General features: G+C 49.5%; 1 protein-coding gene across 1 annotated transcript in view; it reads right to left on the bottom strand.

Moving 5' to 3' along the window:
• Window positions 1-242: 242 nt before the first annotated feature.
• ADCY5 (adenylate cyclase 5) overlaps window positions 243-13,791 on the bottom strand; it is a 212,531-nt gene continuing 198,982 nt past the window's right edge. The window contains exons 15-21 of the mRNA XM_078870986.1: window positions 13,607-13,782; window positions 9,957-9,986; window positions 8,874-9,006; window positions 8,069-8,332; window positions 7,114-7,318; window positions 5,527-5,651; window positions 243-3,966 (exon numbers count right to left, since the gene is read on the bottom strand). Of these exons, the coding sequence (XP_078727112.1) occupies window positions 3,838-3,966; window positions 5,527-5,651; window positions 7,114-7,318; window positions 8,069-8,332; window positions 8,874-9,006; window positions 9,957-9,986; window positions 13,607-13,782 (1,062 nt within the window). The 3' untranslated portion in view covers window positions 243-3,837. The remainder of the gene's footprint in view (window positions 3,967-5,526; window positions 5,652-7,113; window positions 7,319-8,068; window positions 8,333-8,873; window positions 9,007-9,956; window positions 9,987-13,606; window positions 13,783-13,791) is intronic.

Here is a 13,791-nt window from a genome sequence, read left to right as displayed (position 1 = left end):
TCCACATTTCTGCCCCACATCACGCAATCCAGAACTATGATCCGCAATTTCTTTACGGATAAGTGTAACTTCATTGATAAATTCATCCTAGTATCTGCTCTTGTCCATGTTAAATGGACTATATTTTTTGATAATCCCATAATCATAGGATCGTCAATGTTTGCGCCCTCCTCCATATCAGCGCGGATAAGAGTTAATTTCTACTTACTTTGTTTCACACATTTTGGTTATTCCTCGTGACATTTGTTTTTGTTTGTTATATATGTAAAAGGAGTTTCCAAACCATGTGCACAAGTGGACTTAGAATGTTGTGCCAAAACAAAATGGAGATTTCTATTTGCAAAAATGTGCCCGCCCACACCAATGTGGATATGAGGAATTTAACGGCGTAAAGTGAACGTGTCTTTGAGTTAATATATTGTTTTAAAAATCTGTCTGTGTAATAGACTTATAAATAATTTGATTCATTACACGATACGGACTACTTTTATATTCTGCTCATTTACTATTTTAGATACTGCAATGCGCACTGTATATATGTACAGTTTAGTACATATTAAGGTTTTGTTGCATACAGTATACTATATAAAGTTGTGTATGTACAATATACTGTATGTTTTTACAACACAGTATATATAATTTATATATCTACAGTATTTCTAAATTTGTACTTCATAGATTTTGTCTACATTATATAATACCGCACTGTATATTATAAGCGCATACAGTGTACGTACACTGTATGCATTTAATATACAGTAACTACTGTATGCTTCGAGTCGTGGAATTGTGGTTTGTGCAATGCAGTTACAATCTTGGATGACCTGGGTTCAATTCCTGGCCATGGCACACCTCAGCAATTAACAACCGAGCCTGTTCTGGACCTCCCCTAGGTCAAGTCTGCCTAAAGTATCTGTTGGGACAGTGCAGTCAACATGAGCACCTACTACAAAAAGCATTTGGGAGTTACGGGGATTTCCAACCATCACCACAAGCTGGACATATTTTCTCAGCCAGCCTAGGTCTGTTATCAGAACTTTTCAGCCACAGTGCGACAAGGTTCAACACCATGCCGTTCGTTTCCCGGACCTTGGTACAAATCAATTCCTGCCGCCCGAACAACACAGATACCAATTCCTGGACTGCACAGGTCAAACCCGGACAGATGGCAACATTAGCCGGGAGACAACATTTGACCAGGCATTATTTGCGCTCATCACACCAACCCCTAACGACATTCCTAAATATATGAATCGGAATTTGCGAACAGCACTTGCGTCTCTACAATGCTAAACAGGGAATATACCACTAATTTTCATTTGCAGACTAGTGTCCAGAATGCGATGGGTCCTCGGATAATGCTGCAGTGTATATAATTGTCCGCTCCTCATACCTCCCCGGACCCTATTCCCTCCCCTCGATGGGTTCCATGCCCAGTGAAGCCCAGTGGCGGCAGGGAAATTCCTTCCACACCAACCACGACCGTGATCACATTGCTGCAAGTAAAAAATAAAACGTCGCACTTGTTAACCGAAGGAGCATTCATTAAAAGTTTACATCGTCAAACTAAAGTTAAGGTGAAAGGGCAAAAGACACGTTAAGATCTGTGTTTGGGTGTGGATCAGGTAGTGTAAGAGAGAAAGGAATACAAAGTAGGGGCAGAGAGTGTATGTTTCTCGTTTGACCTCATTGCAAATAGCGAACCCTCGTCTAAAGCCAGTACACACACCAGCTTTCGCTGGCCACAACCCAACGCTCAATATGCACAAAAGCATTCTGTCCAGTCAATTATCATCTCAAAATAGAACATCAATCTTGAACCATGCCAAAGCCTCATCCTAAAAACCGCTTGACAGAAGAACAAGCAACTTACACGTATTGGGAATTTGAATGAACTCAAATCTATTTCCATAATAAGTGACAAACATACAAAATGGAACAATGTCTGTCACATGCACAGATATGCTTCTAATTTCCCTTCAATATTTGTCTTTGTGAAGTTGGCACTATTAATCTGCACATTTAAATTGATTTAGTTTATGTATCTATACGGCACAATCTGCTTAAACGCTTTCACCAATGATTGTGTTTGTCGGTTGTGTTAATTGGAGTCAAGGCATGAGGCGACAAAAATGGTGACCCCTACACAAGCCTGCAGTCGTCACACGGCAGTGGATGAATGGAATGTGCCACCAGGAAACCACATCAAGAGGAGTCTACATCTTCAATGCCCTGTGGAAAGGTATCGCCACGTGTCCATCTTCCAATAAATACTATAAATATACAAAGACCAACATTCAGAACGGAGCACATTCATTGAAAAAATATATTATGCTTTCTTGATACAGCCATCGATAACCAGGCTGAGAATCAAAAAACGCTCACTGCATTTCGAAAATGCTGTATAAACTTGGATAAGAGAAAGCCTGGGCTTAAAAAAAAAGAATACCAGTGGTGATGAATCATAGAGGTTGTATCGGGCCGTTATAAGCCTGCGGTAGAGACATGATCGTTTAAATTGAATGTCTAGACGCAGCAAAGTAAACTTCACCGAGTGTGCTGATGCTGCTCTATTGTAAAGGGATGTCCACGGCACTAGCAAGAGAACATTTAACGCAACAAGGACACCAAACCGCAATGCCGATAGAGCTCTAAATATAAGTGCAATGGGCATTAATCCCCCTTTAAATATATTCAAAGGTAAAGGCATTAAAATCAAGCACTAATACATCAATCGGTGGGAAGTTAAGTCAACGTACAATCAAAGGAAAGATGTAAAATTGACTGCCATGAAAGCCACCATTGCGAACGACAAGTGATGTGACTTGTACATCACAAATATTCTGCAGCGTTTTTTTGTGGAGGATTAAACTATGACGCTGGGGAAATTGGTGGCGCTTAGAAGCAGGATTGAAGGTAAGGGGGTAGAGATAAGTGAGCATGCTGATCGTGTGCTTGTGTTGTGACACGGGTACACAAGGTTTTTAAAGAAGCTGCATGAGGTATAGGGAGCTAAGCCCCAAGATGCCAGAGAGGGAGAAACTCTATTCGATGTCAGCCGTGTAAGATTCGCGACAGTTGGAAATGGCAGGCGGCTATTTATACAAACAGTCACATTCCCTGCAGCAGGATTGAGCCACCTGCTGGACAGGGCAGTCGACTTGCCAGCCGCATCAGATACCGTCTAGCTACACTAACAGGGGCCGGCAATCACATTCATGTCACCTTGACTTAAGAATTCCAGCCTTGCCCTTGACTTGAGAAGTCTTGACATACGCCTTGACATTTCAGAGCCACAGCCTTAGCCGTGATTCTAAGAGCCTCATCGTTAGCACTGACTCTGGGAATCTTAGCCATGGCTTTCACTCTAAGAACCACTTCCTTGCTTTTTACTATGGAAGTCACAATCTTGGCCTTGACTTTAAGAGCCCTGGTCCTGGCCTTGACTTTGGGAATAGCAGTCTTGGCCTTGGCTACAGCAGCCGCAGCCTTGTCCATTGGGAGCCTCTTTTAGTGGCTTAAACATAAGGAGCTCCAGCATTGGCCTTGACATTTGGAGTCTTGGTCGCAGTTCTAATTATACAAACCCCAGACTTGGCCTTGTCTTATGAGGGTGTCCCAGCCTTGACCACTGGAAGTCTTATTCTTGGCCTGGACATTTAAAAATCCAAGCCTCAGCCGCGCCCTTACGAGTCTTGATCTTGGCTTTGACTTTGGCAGTCCCGGCACTGACGTAGGCCTTCACTGTACGAGTCGTGAGTGTTGAAGGGTAGGGCTGGCTCAGCTCGGCGCAGACAGGGAAAAGGGGGTGTGAACGGCTGTCTCTGGCTGTGGCAGCTAGCTGCCCGGCGGCCCCTCGTTGAGGAAGTACGTCGTCATCTCTCCTTTGCCCTTCACCTTCACCATGCCGCGGCACTCCAGCTGGTATCCCTTGGCAACCAGGATGTTGTACATGTCGGTTGTCACCTAGAGCGGCCATTTTGTTGAAAGGGACAATCGTTAGTAGTGTTATCGTTGCGGTCTGTTCATCTGTGCGTAGGGATGAGGGTGCGTGTGTGTACACAAGTGGTGTGCATTTGTACGTGTGTTTGTGTCATTGAGTGTGTGGGGAGCGGTAGTGTAGCGGTTAGTGTACTGCGCTACAAACCAGGAGACCAAAGTTCGATTCCCGCTCACGGCCAACACCGGTGACGATTAACTGAACCAGTCCTGGGCCTCACCTAGGTCAACTCAGCCTAAAATTAGTACCTGGTGTGGTGTGTAAACATCGCCACTGGGGAGACAAAGGCGGTCGGGCGAGGTGTTGGCCACCCACCCCCTTGTGTGCCATTTCGGCCTTCATAGGTCCTCGCTAACAGCACTTGCCCCAACAGTCTGCTAAGGCTATAGGCTATGGGGGGGATCTTTGTGTGTGCATGTTTGGGTATTTGTCCGTGTTGGGTGGTGGCGGGTTTAACGACACATTTCCGCGATCGAACCCAAAAAACCCTCTATTATGGATAAGATAGGCCGTAAAAGCTTACGTGCTAAATTTGGATATTTGTGTTTGCATGTTTTATAAGCGTGCACATTGTGCATGTGTTGTGAATATTTGAGTGCGTGAGTGGCGCAGTGGTTAGAACACTGGGCTATGAACCTCAGCAACTTAATTTTAATTGCAGGCCACAGCTAATAACAGTGGGGAGCAATACTTGCACTGCTCAATGGTCTTCATGAGACAAACTCAGCCATGTAAAGTGTGTAATCATCAGCACTGGGGAGACAAATGTGGAGAGGCATGGTACTTATATTACCACCCCTCATGCCCTGTGGTGGCCTTAATTAGGTGCTCGTTAACAGCACCTTGTCTTTGTATAAGTGTACATGGTTGTGTGTGCTTGTTTAGACACTAGTGCATTTATGCATGTGAATGCATGTCAGCCGATGAACACATCACCCAGAATGCACCAGATCTCATCATATCTCTGAGCTAAACAGGATTGAGTGACCACACGCGTAAACCGGGTGTTACAGGCCGATGTGCGGCTACGCTGTCAGCTGAAGGCGATGCAGCTACACCTATCGTTATAATTCAACATCTATGTTGCCTGCCTTCACCACCAACCTGCACTGAGCAGCATGGTTAAGTATGGTTAATTATCCACCCTATAACCCAACCGGTGTATGGAGGCCCTCATCCAGCAGTGGCTGGACAGAAGGGCTGTGTTTGATGATGCCACCACCAAAAACCAAGACGAACCTAACGACCCGAGTTCGATTCTCACTCAAGGCCAATACCAGTCACTACCATCTGAACTACTCCTGGGCCTCCCCTAGGTCGAGTCTGCCTTAAATGAGTACCTGGTGCGGAGATGTGTAAACATTGCCACCAGGGAGACAAAGGCTGCCGGGCGTGGTGCCGGCCACCTGACCCCTCGTGTACCGTGCCGGCGTTCATAGGTGCTACTCGCTGTCGGCACTTGCCCCAACAGTCTGTCAAGGCTACAACATGGGGGGATCTTTGTCTTTGTGTGTGAGCGGACATGCCTGTATGCGCTCGGGATGCCCGGTGCTGTCCATGCGGCTCGCCACGTTCACCGTGTTGCCCCAGATGTCGTACTGTGGCTTCCGGGCGCCGATCACCCCGGCAACTACAGGGCCTACGTTCAGGCCTGACCACCACCACCAACAACGACGATGCCAACAACAATGTCACAGTGGTTTGTTAACAATCCCGTGATGTTACCTTCCCCTCCCCATATAGAAATACATACACCCCACTCGTGTTCCCGACTTGGTGGGGTGGCGAGCCCACTTTTCTCCCTTCAGCACCCCCCCCACCACCCCTTGTTGCGGTTTGTGTACTGTACCGGGCTCCTCTTGAAATATAAAAAAAAACATTCCTGGTGATGTTCTTAGAAAAACAGTAGGGCACATTGGCCGATGTCACAGTCCAAATTTGAAAAATTACTTCATTGCAAGAACCAACAGCAGCGTCGCCCTCACCACGGCCCCCTCCACTGGAAAACGAATGCCCGCCAGCAGGCCAGCGCCGCGTTCACCTTTTGTACTGCAGCGACGATGATGCACGAGGAGTCAACGTGGCGAGATGGCATCGCGCGGCGTGGGACATGATTGCCATGGTTGAAAGGCTTATCGGTTCGGCGCTGGATTTATATCGGCAAGTTTTGGCCAACCCTTTGATAAACTAGGCTGGTTTTTTGATAAAAATATTATCAGGCCGCAAGGTGTGAAGTGGAATCTCCGACTCTTTATTATCCTCTGTGCCTCTATGGCCTCTCTATTTATGTGCTATGAAGAAGCGTCATTGCCCAAAACGTCGCCTGCTATATATATTTTACTTTGAAGGCCACGGTGGTATTGACACGTGCTGGGTTTTTCTTTGGGGTAAGTCCCAAATATCAACACAGCTTTATACTAATATTTCACTTCCACTTGATTTATCATGATCGCCTTGCTCCAAACAGAGAGAGAGATAATGCATTCTCGATTTCAGAGTCAACGACAGCAACAATATCGATGTCCATCGACAAACAATCTTGGACATCGTCGCCATCTGCACGTGACACACTTGTGAAATGCTGGCTCTGGAACTTCCCATCATCGACGAAGATAAGTGTGGTGGGCGAGTGATGACAGGAGGAAAAAAAAAACGTGAAAAACAGAGAAGGACGCAGCGAGATGACAGGTTATCATGAGGTGAGGGTGTGAAAGAGGGGGGGAAAGATGAGGATAAAGCAAGGGCAGAAGAGAATGGAGTGTGTGAGAAAGGAGGTTGCAGCGTAAGAGTGAGACGGGAGGGAGGGTGGTGCAAGAGATGGGGGGGGGGGGGGAGGAGGTGTGAGCAATACTGTAATTAGGGAGGGAGGTAGGGATTATAACCGGGACATTGAGAAAGTATAACAATCGATGGAGGGCAAAAGAGAGAAAATCGAGGGGACAGGCTCAGAGGAGGCGACAGACAAGGTGACGGAGAGTGGCGGGGAGAGTGGGTGGCAGGCTGCGGATGGGAGAGGGGGAGGGAGGGAGGCAGGGTGAGAAACTGGGTGGGGGAGGCAAACGCGAAAGCAAAGCAGCCCGAGACAGAATGAGCGGAGGGGGATGTGCGCGCACCGATCTTCATCTTGAACGTGTTGAAAGAGTGCTCGTTGATGTGCTTCATCTGCTCCATGAGCCGCATGGCGTAGTCGGCGAGCGCCGTGATGTGCGAGCGGCCCTGGCGGTCGTAGGTGGCGTCGTTCAGCCCCGACGCCGCCATGTACGTGCTTCCGATCGTCTTGATCTTCTCCAGCTGCTTAAAGTTATCCTCGCTGATTATCTGCGACACGCGAGCGGGCGAGCACGCGCGGGCACACACGGGCACAGATATTCTCTAGTGAGCCGTATGGACCTTTGGGACAAATGTTCTTGACAAGCGGCTGTTAAGTACAGAACGACGCACGTAGAGCTTGTGTGGCCGGAAGCACACCTTGACGCCTTTGTCTCTCCGGTACCAATATTTATACACCACACCAGTTACTCATTTTCGGCTGATTCGACCTAGGGGAGGCTCAGGACTGGTTTATATATCCGCCACTGCTCTTGGCCGTGAGTGAGAATCGGCCTCGAGTCACCAGGTTCAGTAGCACAGTACGCTAACCACAGCGCCACCGCTCCCCACCAGTCCAATCAGCTCCAGAATCCTCCCCTACCAAAGCAGCCCGTCTCTGCTTTAGCCCGTGCTAGCCTCTGCATGTAGCCCCCCCTCTACTACCTGGTTTGGACATTCACACGCACACACAACAAAGACAAAGATCCCCCGTATAGCCTTAACAGACTGTTGGGGCAAATGCTGTTAGTGAGTAGCACCTAAGAAGGCTGGAATGGCATACGAGGGGGTGGGTGGCCAACAGTACGCCGGGCCACCTCCCCAGTGACGATGTTTACACACCGCACCAGGTACACATTTTGAAGCTGAGTCGACCTAGGGGAGGCCCAGGACCGGTTCAGATAATCGTCAACGGTGTTGGCCGTGAGCGGGAATCGAACCCGGGTGGCTGGGTTCGTAGAGCAGCTACACTACACACACCTCGTCGAAATCGGCGATGATCTCATTAAGCAGCCGAAGGCACTCGACGCCCTCGTTGTTGGCCTCGAGCTCGATGTAGAACTCGGAGAAGTTGCTGATGGAGGCGAACATCACGGCGACGCTCTCGCACGACTGGTAGTACAGCTCGTCGTTGCGCCGCTCGCGAGCCAGGAAGTGCTTCGCCACGTCGCTGGGCAGGATGTTGCGCAGCAGGCGCAGGTTGTAGGCCTGCAGCTCCTCCATCTCCTCCTTCTCCTCCGTCGCCTGCACCGTGAGACCATCGCGGGGTATTGAATCAGAGGCTAAGTCGACCCGGGGAGAGGCCGAGGACTGGTTCAGATGTTTGCCACCGAATTTGTCCGTTAGCGCAGTGCGCTAACCACTCCGTTTTCAGTTTCATTTATTAGGTATTATTAGGTATAGCCCACAATTCCGCTGTGTGCCCATGCACACACGTGAGCACTCATACGCGCGCGCACTCACGCAGAGATCCCCCCGTGTAGCTGTTGGCGAGAGGATATTAAGGCCGCTGCGGCACAACAGGGCGTGGGTGGCCAGCACCACGCCCGACCGCCTTTGTCTCACCAGTGGCGATATTTACACACCGCACCGGGTAATCATGTGAGGCTAAGTCGACCTAGGGGAGGCCCAAAACCAATTCAGATAATTGCCACCGGTGTTATCTGCGAGTGGGAATCGGACTCGGTTTGCCGAGTTTGTGGCTCGACGCTCTCGACAGCTGCGCCACCGCTCCCACGGCGACGGTCGCGGTGGTTCGAGGAAGTGGCGGTGGCACCCCGTTCACCTGCAGCTTCCAGAGGAAGTCGAGGCGCGCCGTCGACTCCACCTGCTGCGCATGCAGGTAGAGCGCCAGCACGAAGAGCGTGAGCACCACAGGCGTGGCCACGCGCAGCGGGATCCGCACCGGCGTGTCCGAGCTGCGGGGACACGCGCGGGGATTTACGCATCGGGGGGCGGGGGCGGGCGTGCGCGAGTGTGTGCGTACATGGATTGATACGTATGGATACGTAGCAGGCCACGTACATGGTTGGTAATGTACATGGCAAGGGACGGACATAATATCGGTGCTACACTCATTACGGCGTTCGCACAGCACAGCACAGCGCAGAACAGCGCAGAACAGCGTGTACGTAGCACTCAATGTACAGAGTGTGGCAAGCACATGACAAGGCACAGGAAACAATGCGAGATTACGCAATGGGGGATGTACACAGCATGTACGCAGTAGTGCACATTCAAAGTACAGCAGTGTTAATGTGTTTACATACCGCACTAGGTACTCATTTAAGGCATAGTCGACCAATTCAAACATTCGCCACTGTTATTGGTAGTGAGTGGGAATCACTAACCACTGCACCTACACTCCCCACAAATACAAAGAATACTCAAAATATAATGTAGTAATTAACAGACTGTTAGGGCAAATGCTGTTAGCGAGCAGCTATTAAGGCTTGCATGGCACACGATGGGGCGGGTGACCAACACCACGCCCGGCCGTATTTGTCTCCCAAGTGGCGATGTTTTACACAACGCACCAGGTACTCATTTGAGGCTGAGTCGACCTAGGGGAGACCCAGGACCCGTTCAGATAATCGTCACCGATGTTGGCCGTGAGCGGGAATCGAACTCGGGTCGCCGGATTCGTAGGGCAGCACGCTAAGCGCTACGTCACCGCTCCCCACGACACACACGTACGCACTCACACACGCTTCATTACATGCCGCGTCTGCACATGTGGACAAGTGGATGTGGAGTAGGGGCAGGGTGAGACGTCCTCCGTCAAACACCGGCAAAGTGAGCGCATGTGAAGTTTTTTTTTTGTTTCCCGGGGAATGCGTGAGCAGAGCACAAGACACCACCACCTTACCAGGTGCTTGTGGAGTTCTGGGCCAACGTTCTGTCGGGGCACACAAGAGCGCACAGCACATACACACGGGCGATCAACTCACGGGTCCCAACACAGGTGTAGTGACGCATTGGCGGTGAAATAGCCACGACAGTGAATGATGACGATCCATAACACCGTGCCACACATCTCGCTTGCGCCCCGTAAATCAGACCGCACTATGCAATATTCTGATCCGTCTACTGGCTCCCAATCCAGTCCCAGATCAACAACAACATCGCCCTCACTGCCATTGCAATCCTTCATGGATTCACCCCGGCCTACCTCTCCTGTGATCGCCAGGTCGCTTCTGGAAAAGAGCTATATAGCTCAATGGGCCTCACCTGGTTTAAATAAAAAAATTCATCGTAATAGTTGCATATTCGCTCGCGTGTTCTCCCTTCCCTCGTCCCAGTGCATTTCTTCGCGATTCTCTGTGCACTTTTGAGAAGTCACATAAATCTAAATTGTCCTGTAATGTGCGATGACGCTGACAAATAGAAGGGTTAACAAAAGCAATTGCTGCCCGGTGTTTTTGCGAGCCACTTTATTTATTTCCAGGTTTAATATAAATGGCATGACATTCTCCAAACACAAGGTGCCGTATTTTATGTGATTATTAATTCATGGCCCATGTTTAAGATGGAAAGATTTTCATGGAAAGCAAAAAAATAAATAAAGCCCAAATGTCACTGCCAATTTTCAGGAGGCGGCGTTGGTACCAAATCCCCACCAGCCTCATTAGGACAACTTATGTTAACCGGTGGCTATCGTTTCAAGCTGCGCCAAAATGTTATCTCCCCCCCCCCCCACCATCTAAAGCGGTACATAATGATCACAGGAAAGGTTACTCGTGTCTGTAATTCAACGGCCGGTGCAAAAATAATGACGGCTTTCTCCGCTGTCGGTAAATCAGCAGATGACAAGATGATTGTGATTTTATCATTCCACTTGCTGCATTCAGTAAATGAATTTATCCTTCACGAGAGTTGTAAATATGGATACCCCTCCTACCTGCAGCTGCCTCTTTCCCCCGACCCTCTCCCCCCCTCCACACCCTCTGCCCCCCCCCCCCCCCACAGGATTAAATTTACTTCTGAAATTCAGGGTAACAATTTGACAAGATAATTTTACACGGTTTTCTTTGCTGCTGCAAAAAAATGGCTCGTGTCCTTCGAGCGCTCCGTCTGAATGTCTAAATGTACGATGAGCGTGCAATTTATAGAAATAAAAAAACTTTGCCACTTTTCACGTGCAATTGCATTCACTTTAGAATAACGGCTTTAATCGATATCGAGCAATTCATAGCGACACCCTGATGAATAATCTCATGGGCCCTCTCATAGAAAATGTGGAATTCCCATGTTTTGTTCCCGGACTGTCCTGTAGAGATGAGCGCCACTCAATGCTCATTTGAAATAATTACGTGCCCCGTTTCTGCACAGCCTCTTGAGATGCGGTCACATTCCGACACTATATAAATCAAAACTCGAATGTACTGCCATTGCAATGTTGTTCGATCTCTTCGGAAGAAGGGATGCCTGTGTACAGACACATTCTACAAGCTTGACAATTGAATACGGACAAAATAACCAGGCAAAGTGTAGAAATTACCTCTGACAATGCCAATAGCAATGCTTTAACAACTACAATCAAGCAGAGTGAAGGCAATTTAACACGTAGGCTTTCGTGACCAATATAATCCAACCTCTATCCATAATAGAGGTGTCTTGAGTTAGAGTGAAGGCACAAATTACAATTGAGCTCTGGCTCAAACGAACGTGAAAACTATTGCAATCCAGCTTTGAAATCCCTCTGGCTTAGCAGCCGCACCGTCTAGAAGCCAGTCCCTAACAGACGCTGACGTCACTATGATGCAGTGACTTTTGACCTTTGAACCCATCATTGCTCCGCAATCTGCGCGTCGTGTGTGTGTGTGTGTGCATGTGTGTGCGTGCGTGCGTGTGTGCGCGCGTACGAGTGAGCACGCACGTGTGCATGGACACAGCGGTAGTGGAATGGTTAGCACACTGCACTATGAACCTGACAAACCTGAGTTCAGTTCCCGCTAATAGCCAACATTGGTGGCAAACATCTGAACCAGTTATAGGCTTCTCCCTGGATCAATTTAGCCTCAAATGAGTCCCTCATGCAGTGCGTAAACATCAAGACCGGGGAGATGAATGTGGTTAGGTGTAGTGCTTGCCCCATAACCCGCTCGTATTCTGTGCCAACCTTCATAGGTGCTCACTAACAGCACTAAACCGGTCTTAGGCCTTCCCTAGGTCGACTCAGCTTCAAATGAGTACCTGGTGCAGTGTATTATCATCTCCAACTTGGGAGACAGAGGTGGCCGGGTGTGGTGCTAGCCACCCACTGCCTACTGTGCTGACCTCTATAGGTGCTCACTAACAGCACTTACCCCAACAGTCTGTTGAGGTTATACGGGAGCGGGGGATCTTTGTCTAGTACGACAGCGTTCCGCTTGTGACTAAAACTCGCACAACCGCCCCGCTCCCCGCACCTCCCTGCAGAGACGCCATCATCGTGAGAAAAGAGGAGAGGGTGCGAGGAGCTTTGCGGACAGGGAATGTCATATTTAATTTGGGTTAAATATGAATGGGAAATGGCTTTGTGCTGTTGCAGGGCGCTGTGGGGGTTGGGAGCGTGGGTTAAACTTGAATGGGAAATGGAGTTGCGCTGTTGCAGGGCGCTGTGGGGGTTGGGAGTGTGGGTTAAACATGAATGGGGAATTGAGTTTTGCTGTTGCAGGGCGCTGTGGGGGTTGGGAGCGTGGGTTAAACTTGAATGGGAAATGGAGTTGTGCTGTGGCAGGGAGTGGCGGGGGTTGGAAGCGTGGGTTAAACATGAATGGGAAATGGAGTTGTGCTGTGGCAGGGAGTGGCGGGGGTTGGAAGCGTGGGTTAAACATGAATGGGAAATGGAGTTGTGCTGATGCAGGGAGTGGTGGGGGTTGGGAGCGTGTTTCTCATTTTGCGTTAGTTCAGGCAGTCTTGGCCCCGTGCCTCGGTGCGTCCTCGTGTGCCCCCGTGGAGGTGAATTGGATTCTGGAGCTTTGGGGTGACTGGGGCTGCGTTGAAAGGGCCTCTTTTTATAGGAACGGTATCATTGGGGGGGGCTCAATTCAGCTTGGGCGTTATCTCTGCACGAAAATAGTGTTGAGACGCAGTGAGGCTTTGCTGGATTAGGACATGGTTATTATTAGTAACAAAAGAAGTTTGCGGACAGTATGCCTCCTTGCAATATATGTCCCTCCATTTAAATAAATAAATGTCTACATCCCATGTCTCAGTGTGGTGAAGCATATGTACATGCGCACACATGGCCAGGAATCGAACACAGGTCACCGGGTTAACCCGGGTATTTGGGTAAGCAGCAAAGGTGAGGGTGGGGCTAGGTGGGGGGTGATGGAAGAGAAAGGAGGCCACACCAAAATGTGAAGCTTTTTAAATGAAATAAAAATTATTCGGTGTTTTTTGCTGCGGTAATCATCATAGGCGTCTCAAGAAGGAGGGGTGTGCGCTTGCACCCGCCGCCCACCACCCCCCACCCAACCCCCCCCTCCCCCCCCCACCACGGATCGGCCACCGCGGGTTGCGCCGCTCACTCACAGCGCGTTGGCGTGCGCCAGGAGGTCGTAGTTGTCGAAGAGCGTCGCCTGCGGGATCTCGATGAGCAGCACGAACACGAGCTCCATGGCCAGCATGAGGCCCAGCTTCCCCACGCTGCTGATCTGCAGGAAGCCCGCGCAGGCGAGCAGCGACAGCAGCACGCAGTCCGAGAAGTACTGCGCGAC

This window comes from Lampetra fluviatilis, chromosome 31 (assembly GCF_964198595.1).
Source record: "Lampetra fluviatilis chromosome 31, kcLamFluv1.1, whole genome shotgun sequence".
Classification (NCBI taxonomy): Eukaryota; Metazoa; Chordata; class Hyperoartia; order Petromyzontiformes; family Petromyzontidae; genus Lampetra; species Lampetra fluviatilis.
This window is presented reverse-complemented; position numbering and strand designations above follow the sequence as displayed.